We start from the raw sequence: 15,955 nt of genomic DNA on the forward strand, positions 1-15,955 counted from the left end.
TGCTCCCACCCTAGCAATGGTTAATGTTTTGAAATGACGTTGTGAACTTGTAAGACATTGCACAGCCCTAATTTTCCCACATGTTGAGAAGTACAACTAGATTTTCTTCTATTATCACTGAGGTGTCTGGTTGCACTAAGTGTCATTCTGCAGCAGGGCAATATCCCCAAGCACATTGCCGAGATCATAAAGAACTTCAAAAATAAGAACAAGGAGGCCTGATCACAATATTATCAAGGCTGTCTAGGACAACCTGGAGAGACAGAAGCAACTGAGAAAGCCAAAGTGTGCAAAACTACTGTGGTAAGTTCTCCAAGACATTTGGAACAGCTGATTTTCTAATTACACCGAAAGACAGTGAACTTAAAGTGAACTGATGCTGTTTTAAATGCAAAGGATAATTGATTTTTATTTTTACATTTACTTTTTTACATTTTTCTTCTCTTTACAGTAAAATGTTTTTAGATTTAGACAATGTTTACTTCATTTGTGTTAAAGCAGCTTCACTTTTAAAGAATGTTTAATACATGTGTTGTTGAAAAAAAATGCTGGGAATGCTTTAAAAAATAATGCCATGAATAAATAATACAGTAATCCCTCGCTATATCGCGCTTCGACTTTCGCGGCTTCACTCTATCGCGGATTTTAAATGTAAGCACATCTAAATATGTATCACGGATTTTTCGCTGGTTCTCGGCTTTCTGTGGACAATGGGTCTTTTAATTTATGCTACATGCTTCCTCAGTTTGTTTGCCCAGTTGATTTCATACAAGGGACGCTATTGACGGATGGCTTAGAAGCTACCAAATCAGAGCATGTATTACATATTAACTAAAACTTCTCAATAATATATAAGATATGCTTCCCGCGCGGTGCTTGATTGTTTGCTTCTCTCTATCTCTCTCTGCCTGACGGAGGGGGTGTGAGCAGAGGGGCTGTTTGCTGTTCGCTCCTCTACAAAATGCCGCTTTATTGTGGTGCTTCTGCATACTTAAAAGCACATATTGATTTTTTGATTGTTTGCTTTTCTTAGCAAGCGCTCTCTCTGACATTCTCTGCTCCTGAAGGCGCTCCTTTGAAGAGAAGATATGTTTGCATTATTTTAATTGTGAGAAAGAACTGTCATCTCAGTCTTGTCATGGAGCACAGTTTAAACTTTTGACTAAAGGGTGTTATTTCATGTCTAGAGGGCTCTAATAATGTTAACAGTGTGGGAGAGTTTATAAGGGCTTAAAATATATAAAAATAACGACACAAACATATGGTTTCTACTTCGCGGATTTTCACCTATCGTTGGGGGGGTCTGGAACGCAACCCCCGCGATCGAGGAGGGATTACTGTATTTATAAATCAAACGTACTAGAAAGTGCATTAAACAAATAAGCAAAAAATTCACATTTGGTATGACAACCCTTCTGCATTAAAAACAGCACAAATTCTCTAAGGCACACTTGTATGTCATTTCTGAAGGTACTCACGAGGTCAGTTGTTCAAGATTTCTGTTCCACAGTAGATTCTGGCTGTCATACTTGCCTTTGTCTCTGCAAGTATTCCCTTGATATTGAGGAGATCAGGGATCTGTTAGACCTATGCAATCTGCTGCAGAATTCCCTATTCCTCTTTTCATTGCAGAACACTTTATGTTTTGGCCTAATGTTGGAATGTCCAAGCAAAAAACTTTTTTTCAGTCTTGTGTGCAGAAGAAATCAAAATCTCAGCAACAGTGAATCCAACAGCACATCAACCGTGACTGAAAGATGTATCTCTCATTCTGAGTCAAAAGGTAGGAGGGAGGGGTGGAAAAGTCAAAGTTCCAGACTAGTTGGCTATCAGACTTCAACTGGATTTTATACAGTGTGGAGGAAGTCACGATAATATGCAAGTACTGCTGCAGAAGCCTAGTTTAGCAAGTAAAACAGGTTTTGTGGTAGGATCATACTATTTCAAACGTGAAAATCTAACAGCACACTCCCAACAGCAAATGGCATGTAGCAGAATGCAACAGTCTGTTGGCAGAAGGCAAATGTGTCAAAGAATCTGTGTTGGTAAAACGTTTCCAGACAAAAAAATGAATAGTGATGCAAAAAGAAATGTTAAAATGAACTCAACATATTACATAGCAAAGGGAGAACTTAGTTTCACACAAATGTGTAGTAGTGCTACCATTGGTTAGAACTGCATCTCCCAGCAGTCCTTGCAGGGCTGTTGGGGGCAAAGGTGGCCAGAGGGGTTCAAAAGGAGGGCAGGGGACGAAGAGGAAAAAAGTTTTGTTCTTGTTTGTTTGGTGCTTGTTATAACTGTTGAACTGCCTGTCGTTGTCTGCTTTACATCTTCGTGTCCTGGATTGTGTTGTTTGTTGGGGTCTGGAATCATTTGTCTACCTGTTTACTGTTACTGAGGACGTTGTCTGGATTCATTGGCTTTCACGGAAGAAGGAGCGCTCCTGAACCATTCATCGGTCATCATACTTCAGCAATTACCGGTAGGACTGTGTTTTTCCATTTCCCTCGCTTCATACAAATCACTGGACATAACTTCACCGCTGATCATTTCATACATGGACTTTACTGCGTGTTTGTCGTGTTTCTGTTAATTGTAATATCGCCGAAGGGATCAGGGGTGGTCTTATTGTTTTCATTTAGTTAATTTAACTTCATTATACTTTTTTTTCGTTTAAGTTCCCAGTGCGTTTTCTTTGTCTCTGTAGTCCCTGGTAATCCTCATATAAAATAAATAAATCACCGTCTTCCACGACGGTGTGAATCTTAGCGGCTTCTGACCGCTACAGATTTTGACAAGCCGGGTAGGAGCCAGGGTTATTTACGACACCTTCTAGTGCGACTTCACTAACACCCTTTCAGAAGCATGTCTGTTGTAAGCGCAGTGCAGGGCGACGAACTTGAACTTAGTGAACCGCTGGTTGATGTCGTCCGCTGCCTAGGCCGCGTCACGCTACGGTCAGAGCCCTCTCGAGGAGGAGTTGAGCCTGCTGGATACCCTGTGTGTCTCCAGTCCAGAGCAGCCCGAGATCGGCGAGGGACAGCTTCTGCAAGACCTGACGCTGCGCCTAGAACAGCTAGAGACGCGGGTTGATGACATCGCCCGCAGTTTTCTTAATCGTGATGAAACTGTCCATGACCTGATCGATGCCACAGCCGCCCGAGTTTCCGGAGAGGCGGTTGTGAGGGTGCAGCGTCTGGAGCAGTCCTTCGCGTGTGTGCAGCGCCTGGAAGCCAATATGAGAGAGGAGATCAGGAGGCAGGTGCAAGAGTGCTGGCGTGCCGTCACGCAGCCACTGGGGCAGTCGACTCCTGTAGCGGGAGTGAGGAACGACTGGGGACAGTCGGCCTTGTCCGTTGCGGTACCGCGGATGGAGTTTCCAAAGCTGGCCCCTCAGTGTGCACCCACGGGCATTGTCGACTTTGTAGAGGAGGTCGACATGTTCGTGGAGCTGCATCCTCTGAGTGGAGCCGAGCTGCGGGGATTCCTGAACACGGCACTCAGCGGGCCGGCACGCTCTTGGTGGTTTGCTGAGCGGCACAAATACAACTCCTGGGCGGAGTTTCGCGCTGCTTTCCTGAATGCGTTCCTCTCTGACGAATACCAGGCGCTGTTGGAAGAAAAGCTCCGGACCTTTGTGCAAAAACCATCGCAGAGCCTCCGGGACTTTGTCTTTGAATTCCGTGCGTTGTGTCTGAAGTGGCGATCTGACATGCGTGAGGAAGAGATATTGCGACGTGTCCTTGATGCATGTGACCCTCGGGTGGCTGCTACTCTGAGGGGGGTCGTGAAATCGGTCGATGAGTTGGTGAAGGTGGGGTCCCGAGTGGAAAAGGATTGGGCGGCTATCGGGCTTAGTGGGTCTCGAAGGGTCCCCGCCTCGAGATGTCCCCTGTCCGAAACCACGAGGGAAAGCCCCAGTGGATCCCCGGGCCGATCTCACCTTGGTGCAAGCCACCTTGCCCCTCTTAGTGGTGCCCATACAAGTGCGGGGTGTCACTGGAGAGGCAGTCGAGATACAGGGAGCACTTATACCCTTATGAAATACAGCTTGTGGGAAAAGCTTAAAGTGCCTCATGAGCAGTTAAGGGAAAGTGCAAAAGTAAAATTCTTTCTTGCGGATGGAAGGGCGCACAGGGCAAAGGGCAGGGTTCCCATGAGGTTCTGCTTACATGAGACACACTGGGAGACAGAAGTTTACATCCTGGAAGATGACCATCTGTCAATGCCCTTGTTACTGGGAATGGACTCTGTTGTGTCGGTAGGTCTTACCATCCATCTGTCACGGCTGGAGTATGAGTTGCCGGGGGGTGGAGTCCATCGGTTTGGGACGAAGGCTCAAAGTAATCTGGTTTGGCCTAACTTGTGTTATTACCTCGCGCAGTTGGTGGACGAGCCCAGCCCAGTAGAGAAGGCTATTCTTGAACAGCCGGAGCTTGTTCAGCCGCTGCTTAGGAGGTGGCACTCTGTGTGGACGGACAAATTGGGTCGGACTGAGGTGGTGTGTCACCACATTCACACAGTCGACCCTGTCCCTGTTCGGCACAGAGCTTACAGAGTGTCGCCTCTGAAAAGAGGAATAATCAAGGAGTGGGTCGACCAGATGTTGGCGGATGGGGTCACTGAGCCTTCCACCTCGCCTTGGGCTAGCCCTGCGGTGCTCGTCAGAAGGCCGACGGACCTACCGATTCTGTGTTGACTATCGGGAGCTGAACAAGAAGACCTTAGATGACGCTTACCCCATGCCCCTCATTCATGACATCTTGGAGTCTTTGCATGGGGCAGTGGTTTTCAGCTCCCTTGATCTGAAGTCCGGTATTGGCAGGTGAGGATGGGGAAGAGTAGTATGGAGAAGACTGCCGTCATCACCCCGGAGGGGTTGTTCCAGTTTCGGGTGATGCCCTTTGGACTTAAAACGCTGGGCGTCATTCCAACGGCTTATGGAGCAGGTCCTCCGGGGACTCATTGGAAAGACCTGTTTCGTGTATATTGATGACATCATCGTATTCTCCCCATCTGTCTCACAACATCTGAAGGACCTTGATCACATCTTCCAGCGACTGCAGAAGGCTCATCTGACACTCAACACCGCAAGTGTAGATTTCTACAGGACCATCTAAACTTCCTCGCCATTTGGTGTCGGCAGACGGGTCCGGTAGACCCAAAGAAAATTAAGTCCATCTTGGACTACCCAGCCCCAGGAGGTAAAAAGTCTCCAGCGCTTCCTGGGGATGGCTGGGTGGTTCCACAAATTTGTGCATGGGTTTGCCGACATCGCTGCCCCTTTGTTCCAGCTGCTGAGGAAGGGATCCCCCTGGGAGTGGTCACCAACGTGCCAGGACTCCTTTGAAAGACTTAAACAGGCATTGATATCACCTCCAGTCCTGGCACAGCCTGATCCCAAATTAACCTTTCAGGTCCACACAGACGCAAGTGACCTCGGACTCGGCCGTTCTTGCTCAAACTAATCAAGGAGAAGAGAGTGGTGGCCTATGCTTCACGGTCACTGAAGGGCCCGAGTATAATTATTCCACCACCGAGAAGGAATGCCTCGCTGTCGTGTGGGCCGTGGAAAAGTGGCGTCACTTCCTGGAGGGGACATCCTTTGAAGTCTACACCGACCATAGGGCTCTGACCTGGGCATTCAATTGCCCGAAGACCACGTCTAGGCTAACAAGGTGGGTTTTGCGCCTCCAACAGTTCACGCTTCAGGGTGTGCTATCGGAAGGGTTGTGCTAATGTGGTGCCCGATGCCTTATCCCGGTGCACGAGCCCGCACCGATGGTATGTGCGGTATCGGTCTCTAACCCTTGGCCTGATCTTCCCCTGAACATGCAGGAAATTGTTCACTCTCAAGCAGCCAGTCCTGTGTGTCAGGGGTTGAGAGAGGGCTCAGGGGGGAGGTCTGACCGCATACATTATAGGGAACTTCAAGGGGCACTCTATCGCTGTGTTCCAACAAAAGACCGGGGTTACCATTATCAGTTGGTAGTGCCCAAGTTCCTACAGTATTACCATGACAGCCCGATCGGTGGTCACCTTGGACGTACTAAGACACTGTTTAAAGTCTTGGAGGAGGCATGGTGGCCGACGATACGCAAAGACGTCTGGTCCCATGTCCAGACTTGTACCACCTGTCAGCAATACAAAACCCCACCTGGTCTCCCCTCAGGTCAGCTCCAGCCAGTAACCATCACTACCCCGGGGGAGAGCCTAGGCGTGGACCTAATGGGACCATTACCCACTAGTAAGGACCGGAAGACCTACCTGATGGTGGTTGTGGACTATTTTACCCGATGGGTGGAGCTATTCCCATGGCTAATGCCACAGCCAAGAAGATATGTTCCACCCTGAAGGATGAGATCTTTACCCGATGGGGGGTGCCGAAGAACATCATCTCAGACCGGGGCCCGCAGTTTACCAGCTCAGAGGCCGAAGACTTTTGGAAGCAATGGGGGTGGTTCACCTGAAGACAACAGCGTACCATCCCCAATCTAATCGCACTGAGCGGGTGAACCGGACCCTGAAGACAATGATTGCATCCTTCGTCGGAGACCATCATCAGGATTGGACAAAGTGGCTGCCTGAGCTGCGGTTCGCATTGAACACGGCGGTGCACGAGGTTACGGGTGAGACCCCTGCATTGTTAGCTTTAGGCAGACAGCTAAACGGTCCACTAGAGAGGATAATTAATCATAAACCACCCAATCCAGACACCTCAATACATGATCATTTGCAAACACTACAACTTATCACACAACAGGTAAAGGAGAGGATGGTGAGGTCCCAGTCCAGACAATCTCAGTCGTACAACCGGAGACATAAGCCTGTGCAATTCTCAGTTGGGGAGAAAGTCTGGATCAGGACTCATCCCCTCTCCAAAGCCTCCGATAAATTCACAGCTAAACTGGCTCAAGTGGTTCGCCCGCAACTATAGTCCAAAAGAAAGGACCAGTGACCTATGCAGTAGAGTGGGGATTGCCGGGGACGAACAAAGTAGACACTGTTAACATCGCTAACCTCAAGCCTTGGTTCGGCCGTACACCACGGCCTGGGGAGGGGGATTGTAGCAGTGCTGCCATTGGTTAGAACTGCATCTCCCAGCAGTCCTTGCAGGGCTGTTGGGGGCAAAGGTGGCCAGAGGGGTTCAAAATGAGGGCAGGGGACGAAGAGGAAAAAAGTTTTGTTACTGAGGATGTTGTCTGGATTCATTGGCTTTCACGGAAGAAGGAGCGCTCCTGAACCATTCATCGGTTATCATACTTCAGCAATTACCGGTAGGACTGTGTTTTTCCATTTCCCTCGCTTCATACAAATCACTGGACATAACTTCACCGCTGATCATTTCATACATGGACTTTACTGCGTATTTGTCGTGTTTCTGTTAATTGTAATATCGCCGAAGGGATCAGGGGTGGTATTATTGTTTTCATTTAGTTAATTTAACTTCATTATACTTTTTTTTCGTTTAAGTTCCCAGTGCGTTTTCTTTGTCTCTGTAGTGTGTGGGTGTGTGTCGTGCCAAGGCTGGGGTTGTCCCTGGTAATCCTCATATAAAATAAATAAATCACCGTCTTCCACGACGGTGTGAATCTTAGCGGCTTCTTACCGCTACAAATGAAACCACTTACTTTGCTACAAAAGGAAAATAGTCTAGACATTTCAACAGCATATGACAACTAATTTCAAACATTACTGCAGACTTAAAAAAAAACAAAACAACAAATTAGTCATGATGGTGCAAGAAATTCTTAGTGGAATATTGTGGTCAGAGATTTACATGATGCTTTGCCAGTAAAACGCCTCTTTCACAGAAACTGGAAAAAAAAAATCTTAAATTACATGTTTAATTCTGAAGTGTGTGTTTAGTCTGATTCTGAATACATAAGCCAAATTGACAGTTTAGTTAATTTGTTTTTAAGAAAAGTGTGTGTGTGTGTGTGTCTGCATTGCACAACCATATCCGGAAGTGCTACTAAGTGTTTTATTTCTATTTATTTTCAATGTATTAATATATAAATGCATAAAAACCTTTATTTTGTTTAAAATATCTACAGGCAGCTCATTTAAAAAAAGAATTCTGAAAATTTTTACCAATGTGTTTATTTGGTGAAAAGTTCCATTTCATGAACTTGGTGTTTAATTTCAAATTATTTTTTTGTATACAATCCATCTAAATCGATTAATCGACAAAATAATTGTTAGTTGCAGTTCTAATTTTATTGATCAACATATACATATACAGTGGACCCTTAACTTACGAACTCAATCCGTTCGCGAGGGCTGGTTGTAACTCAAGTTGGTTGTAGGTCAAGACTATTTTTCCCATAAGAAATAATGGAAATACCCATAATGCTTTCCGCACCTCCCACAGCAACACTTACTTAACATTTCATAATAAAAAAGCATTGTATAATGTGCATAATTTACCGAAAACACCAATAATTTTTCTAATGTACTAACCAAAAAGTTCTAAAAAGTGCCTAGCCTACCAGAAACAACAATTTCATACTGTACTCACCATTTAAGTTGACATCTTTGGCTTGCAGGAAGGGAGGAGGAGGAGAATGAAATGAAAGGTGTTTATTGTTTGGAAGGAGAGCCCCCTTCCATAAGAACATCAGGACTCTGGCTCTCCGGTGTCCTTTCTCTCCTTGGGAGAGGCTGTAGCCCACTAGGACCTGCTTCTGGTCCACTAGGTCTCAACCTTTTCAGAAATAAAAACTGGTCTATGGTTGTCTGTTTCTGTCTTTTCTTCAACACAGTTCTGTAGTATGACATTACATTGTCATTAAGCAAGTTAAACCAACGATTAGCTTTTTCTCTGTCTGAGTGGGTCTTCTCTACAAATGTTTGTAGCTCTGTCCATTTTTTCAGGATGTCCTTTATTTCAGACAAATCTTTTCTTTGTAAAATTGTTGAGATGGTGGATTTCGACATGCTGTACATATTAGCGAGATCGGTCACAAACGCCACTCTCATATTTCCGCACAATTTCCTTCTTCGTTTCGATTGTGATCGCTTTCTTTACCTTTGTTACTTTCTCTTCCTTCCTTAGCTTCCTTTCTAGCTTTTTTGGGGCCAAAATTATATAAATCACTGCATTGACCGAAATTACATCCACAAACACACGTATCTGGGCTCCGACTGACGCTTACGAATGCTCTCGGCTGTTTATTTCCAATCACACAAGCAGATACATGTGACCACATTCAGGTCGTAACTCAAAACAAAAATTTTGGTCGTAAACTAAGTTGTTCGTATGTCAGGCCGGTCGTATATCGAGGGTCGACTGTATTACAGAAACATCTACATATATACAGTACATTACATACAATACATACACACACACATTTACAGACACACATGGTATACTGCATGTTAATCCTAACTTTTTAGATTGAAGCAATCCATACTTTAATTTGTTAAAGCAGGTAATCTTAACCAAAAGGAAAAATGTAGTCCAAATTAAGACCCATTATACATACCCATATGGGCACAATGGCCCCTCTGTGTCCATGTCTTGCAGGTTGTCTTGCCGGCCTGGGACAAGGTAACCCCAGCCATGTTTGTCCGAGTAATGAAGAGGAAACCCATCCCAGGTCAGAGCCATTAGTTTAGGTGTCACTCGCATCTGAAGACTTATGAGACCTGGTCCAGGAACCCAGTTAGAATCAGACAAGTTGGCACAGAGTTTCCGGTACCAACTGCAGAGACAGAAAAGCATAATAAACTCATATTCAGAGGTTTACTGTACAACAGTACTAAGAAACTAGCCAAGTGAAGAAACCTTTAAATAATTCAGAATTTCTTAATTCCCCAGTTCTTTTTTACTTTAACTCATTTTTAGAATGTGCCCTTGCAGCATAACCCCCAACCTTAGTGATTTTCACTTTAATGTTAACACTTCCTAAAGTCTTTGTGGCTATATATATATATATATATATGAGACAGATGCGCAGGGGTGACCGTTGCAGTGAGATGCAATATGGTTTGTACCTCGTGTCATTGTAAGTATCGGTCATCCCAGGCGAACGTTGCTATGGGTGCATCAGCTACAGGAATGTGTTCAGCACCACAATCAGCTGGGGACTGATCAGCTGATCCCAGTACCTTACTTTTGTTTTCGATCTCCATCGCCAAATCACTTGCATCAAAATCGGAGTCCGGCAAAGTACCGTACTGCATTGCTCGGATCGCTTGGCCCACAGAAACATTCACTTGCCGCACCAACTTGAAAATTTATATTTTACACAATTTTATGTAAATCATTGTCTCGCTTTCGACATTGTAACTTCGAAAAATCTAAGTTTAACCATCGTAAGTAGGGGACTACCTGTACTGACCGATAATAGAGATAACAGAAAACTGATTATACACGTATTCAATGTACATTTCCTATTACTATGGTACTGTTTTTTACTACCATTACTTAAAACAGTTTATTATTTTAATAACTATTACATACCTATGGCTGTGCGAAGCCTTTCCCCAAAGCACTGGTACTCCAAAGTATGTTTGAGGCAAATTGCTCATGTTACCGCCCCTGGCGACAACTTTAGCTTGACAGCATTTGCAGTAAACATTTGTTTGGTCCACATCTGACCTTTTAAAACCAAAGTATCTCCCGAAAACAGACACGGCTCCTTTTCCCAGCAAAAGTTCTTCTGTGTCATCATGTTCAACTTTATCGTCTGCTACAGCTTCAGCAAGTTCTCTGTCCATTTTCACTGCTCAATACCTCCACTAACGCATGTACTCCATTGCATGCGTGTTTAGTGGTGAGGCAGTGAAAAAGGTCCCTCCTTAAACAGTTTCCCGCTGCGCCATGTTCCGAACATTGTTTAGTCTATTTAAACCGGTGTTGCAGTATAAGAAAAATCCATATCATAACAAAAATAAAAACGGTATTCGGTATGAACCAGTATAACTCCCAGCACTACTATGAATACTAGAAATGTGCCAGTAATACTTCTCAATTAATCTAATCCATCACGTGCCGTTAAGTAAATAACATCCACCCCCTTTTCCATCCCCAACTGAGCCACTTGTTATGAACACTGGCTGCTGCACCTGCACCACCAAATCTAACTGTTTCAAAAATACCTATATCAAATATAAAATAACACAATGAAAACTAAACACTCAGTAAACTCAATTCCAAAGTGCTGTGCAGAGCAGCTTAGACAGAAGATATTCTCTGATGCTCTATTGGCATCAGTTTGTTATAAACCAATATCACTTCTAGACCTGCATGTATTACTCAGTGTATTTTGCTTGTTCTCTTCTCTGTGTACAGTAAACTTTAAATCAAAACACAACATTGTAGGTGGAGACTGAAACCCTGTCATTGTTTCTGTACTTGTTTAAAATCTGATACAGTCATTCTGCCGATGTTACTGTGTACAAACTTTGTTTCATGCACACAATTACTAAATGTATTGTATAAAATTACCTTAAGGCTATGTGTACAAGGTGTATATGGAATATAAACAATTTTCATGTGCTATCCCCAAGATAACTTGTTATGTATACACAATTTTTCCAAAATCCAAAATACTTCTGGGTCCCAGGCATTTCGGACTGTACATATTAAGAATAAAATCATGCAATAATGTTTTAGCTGTTCGTCTGTAGAAATCTACCTGGGCAAACCTAAAGCATTAATTGATTTTAAGCAGCCAAATTTTGAACAGGGTGTTTAGATGCAGAAGGTACAGTAGTTGGGTCATCTGATATTTAGAAGCAAACTAATTTCTATGACCGTCTTCCTTTGATATTTAATTCAGTGTTAATGAGTCATTTTAAATCCCACAACGTGCAATGCTACTCACTTGCATTACAGAAGAAAATGTCCCAGTACAGAAGTGATTTTAAAAGTAATATAAGAGGATTTAAACGGACTATGACCATTTCCAATATACTTTGCAGAGAATCCCAGTTTAAAAAGCAATGTACTAAGTCATCATTATATTTAACTTAAAGACAAGCCCAAAAAAACGATACTTGACAATTCACAATTAATTTGACATAAACAGCACTTACATTTAACAGGACACAAAGAGAATTTTCTTAAGTCAAATAATTTGCTCACCTACCCGGGGTGACCTGGCAAATGTTGCCTCTTTTTGGGTAGAAAACGGACAGTCTCTTTTAAATGCTCCACCACCACTCTGCAAGCAGGTGGTTTCATGTCTTCTTCCTCACTGGGAGGGCCTGGATCTGCAATGTTGAAAGTCAGGTCATCTGTCATAAGTCTACTTATGTTTGAAACTGCCTGTTTAAATTTTATGTATTTTGCAAATTCCCAAAATCAACCACCTACTGAGTTAGTAAGGTATGATCCAGGATGAGTCAAACATGTAACTAAACAAGTATTTCTCAGTCCAATTAAGTTCCTTTTAAAAAAGGTTTAGTGAAAAATTAAAAAAAAAAAAAAAAAAAGCCACAAAAATTCAGAAAAATGCACACGCAGAATAGAAGACAAAAAGGGAAAAAAGGCTTATAACCTGTTTCGTTACAATCTTCGCTTCCCATTGTTAAATTTCAGTTAATTTCTATACTTAAAAAGCATTATTTTTCTTTGGCAAACTTACCTAGGCTTTACATCAGTACATTCATTATGTGTTGTACAAATGGTATGTTCTGTATGTACAGTACGTTCGATACATATAATACATTCTGTACATTCAATATGGTTTGAAACCGTTTGCCTTCCATGCCTTACCAACTGCAAGGCAGATCATAAACTGAACTAGTCTGTAGTCAGAATGACAAAAAATAATTATTTATTTTTTATTGTGTTCTTTACGATTTCAGTTGTCTCTTCAACACTTGTTGTGTTTACTAGTCTTTGATTTCTGGATGATCTTTAATTAGCAGGTCCCCATCATCAGGTCGTTTTTGCCATTCTTGTTCTGGCTTTAATAGGAAGTTTGGGCCTTGAATCCATGTCTTATTTTTGATTAAACTTCAGTCCTCTTGACACTTGGTCAGCTGGGTTTAATGCAGATGTGACATACCTCCATTGCAAGGGCTGTGAGTGTTCCCTTATCACTGTGACTCAGTTGGCAATAAATGTTTTGAAGCAAGCATTTTCATTTATCTTAATACAGTGGTGATATCAGTCCAAAATTTGATTCTTGCAGGGGAATTTAAAGTTCACGTTTTAGCACCTTATCTATTTTGACTGTCACAATGGCTGCTGTTAATTCTAAACTTGGTATAGTTACAGGTTTCTTTGGTTTTATACACTTGATTTTCCTATTAAAAATGAACAATGTCTCTTGTGTTCTTTGCCTATTAGAAGATAAGAAGCAGTGCCTTAACAATCCTCAGAGGCATCTCCAAAATGATGCTTTTGTGCAGACTGTGTGTGTCCAGACCCTTTGTATTTGATGCTCTTGCTTACGTTATAATCCACAAGTAGCTGCAAATGGTCCATCCCTTTTCTCCCTCGCTGGACATACTCAACTTCCACTTCTTCATCCAATCTAGTGCTAAAAATCCAAGTGGATCATATACTGAACTGACAGCTGACAGAATACCACATCGTGTGGCAGGCTTATCTTGTAAATTTATCTGGAACTGGAAACTATCAGTTGGTTAGCACTACTGAATACCCAGAGTGTGATCTATCAGTAACAAATTATGACTTGAGCCCAAGTCCTTTTGCTCATTAACTCTGTCTTCTCTGGTTATGGTCAACAAAACTGCTCTGAAGTTACTCACCCAAATGGTCACATAAAAACCCCTCTGAAAAAAAAGGCTGGAAGATCTCTTGCCACTTTCATGTCTTATTCTACTGTTGCAACTGACTTTAGACACCTATCCACAAAGAAATTGTGAAGCACAGTGTTAATTGCTCATTCAGAAGCTACAGTATGTTTCTTGCATCCTCAGCTGCTCTTCGTAAAGCGCAAGTAGCACAACTTGGTGAAAAAGTACGTCCAAAGAGATGTACTGTTATTTTGTATTCCTCTACTCCATTGTTTAGGTTACCATCTGGCCAGCACCGGAAACGAAGAATATCAGATTCTTCATCTGGAACCTATACTTGATTGAATATTGATTTAATACACCATTATCACTACTGGCTCCTCCCTAAACCTTGTAAGAACTCCAATGAGAGTATTATTTAGGCCTGGTCCTTTCAGTAATCATTCGTTCTAACCCTTTGGTAAGTGACTTGATATACACCATGATAAGAAAAGTTTTCATGAAAATTTTGTACTCATCATGGAATGTTAGGTTCTTGTTAAATTTTCTCTTGAGGGTAATATCAGGCTGTTCTGCAATACACTGATTGCTTGGCAGTTTAAGTGTCTCATCTTTCAAAGGCAGATTTATACAATAGTGTACATCCGCCAATCCTGCAGACTTTGAAACTATACACACAAATTCTTCCTGTGACATTATCTATTTTTTTAATTACACTTGCGCTCTGGAAAGTCTGTATTGTTGAATTGTTGATGTAACATTCATTCTGTTTCCATTATTGACACATGAATGAAAGTATATCTTTGTAGTTTTTCATTATTTGACCCCTTTAGTAGACCACTGACAATCCCTTCAACAGCCATCCTCACAGCATAAGGACCTTCATCTATACAGTGTATGACTCACCAGGGGTCCATGGCTTTTATATTGGTACCCACTTCTGCTTCTATCTTTGGTAAAGGCACATCTTGCAATATCCTCTTGCCTTGGGATGTTTTCCCTTTTCACTGGAATGAAGTTCAGTGTATATCCTTTAGCAATTCAATGAATACATCTTCTTCAACCCCATAGACTTGAAAATCTGATAGAACAGAACCTTTTACTAATTTCTGTTCATTGACCTTATCCATTTCTGTTGTGCTGATATGAATCTGAGCCCTTCTTCCTTGGAGGTTTAACTGTCTTTGAAGGTCTTCTTCTATACAAAATGTTGCTGTATTTCCAGAATCTATAAAGGCATAGGTTTCTATACACCTTTCACTCATTTTAGACTTGACCTTGAATGGGACCACAGTGAGCACACACTCTTTACTGGCCCCAGTAGCTGTGCAAGCAGGAGATATCCTTCTTTTCACTATTGATATCTTCTTTTTTTTAGTGGATGAGGCTTTATTTTCTTTACTCATATGCAAGATGTCTAGATGTAACTAGGAACATACTGTATTTGTCATTTCACTCTTTCTACACAGTCTACGATGTCCTTGCTTAAGGCACCTGAAGAATAAACCTTTAGATTTCATAAAGTCAATCCTACCTTCACTTGGTAGTTTCTTGATCTTACTGCATTCAACAAGGACATGACTTTCATTGCAAGACAGACAGGGTTTACTGAATGCACAGGAAACCATTATTGCCTTTTTGACCAAAGTGTCTTGAGTCCCCTTTTCAACAGCAACTGTAATGTTTGTAGCAAAACTACTTCTTCTCAGGCCACATTCAAGGGAGATGCCCCTTTGTCAGACAGTTATTTTTCTTTCCTGAGTATATATCTTTGATAACCTTATTAGCCTGTTGATGTAGAAAGTCAACTAGGTTAGCAAGTCGTACTCTTCAGTGTTCATTTTCCTCAAAGGCATTATATAAATAAAATGTATTATTATTATTAATGCTTCAAAAAATCCAGCTCAGAAGAATTGGCATTTTAATAGAGCCATAAGGTGCAAGCAGCCGTAGTTCTTCACACACTAATGAAAGTAAATAAAGTAAATATGAACTTTGTCAAATGATAAAAAAAAAAAAAAATTAGTGTTCACTTTCTGAAGTAGCAAGTAGCCAACAAAACAAGGCACATGTACCATATGGAAAAGTCCCAGTATTTGAAGGTGACCTGTTCACTATATACAAGCTTTATCATGGCATTTGACCAAGCTGTAGGAAATATGTTGGAGAGCCCATAAGATAAATTAGATTACTTAGTGCAATATACCAGTGGTACAGTGTTAAAGACTGTACACAT

At 42.3% G+C, this 15,955-nt stretch overlaps 1 protein-coding gene across 8 annotated transcripts in view; it reads right to left on the minus strand.

Annotated features, from left to right (window-relative positions):
- The window catches only part of polg (polymerase (DNA directed), gamma), a 77,671-nt gene that overhangs the window by 35,100 nt on the left and 26,616 nt on the right, over positions 1-15,955 (minus strand). For all 8 annotated transcript variants that reach the window (XM_039773027.1, XM_039773026.1, XM_039773025.1 and 5 more), the window contains 2 exons: positions 12,099-12,222; positions 9,489-9,707 (listed from right to left, as the gene is read on the minus strand). In XM_039773027.1, coding sequence (XP_039628961.1) covers positions 9,489-9,707; positions 12,099-12,222 — 343 coding nt within the window. The remainder of the gene's footprint in view (positions 1-9,488; positions 9,708-12,098; positions 12,223-15,955) is intronic.

This window comes from Polypterus senegalus, chromosome 12 (assembly GCF_016835505.1).
Source record: "Polypterus senegalus isolate Bchr_013 chromosome 12, ASM1683550v1, whole genome shotgun sequence".
NCBI lineage: Eukaryota > Metazoa > Chordata > Cladistia > Polypteriformes > Polypteridae > Polypterus > Polypterus senegalus.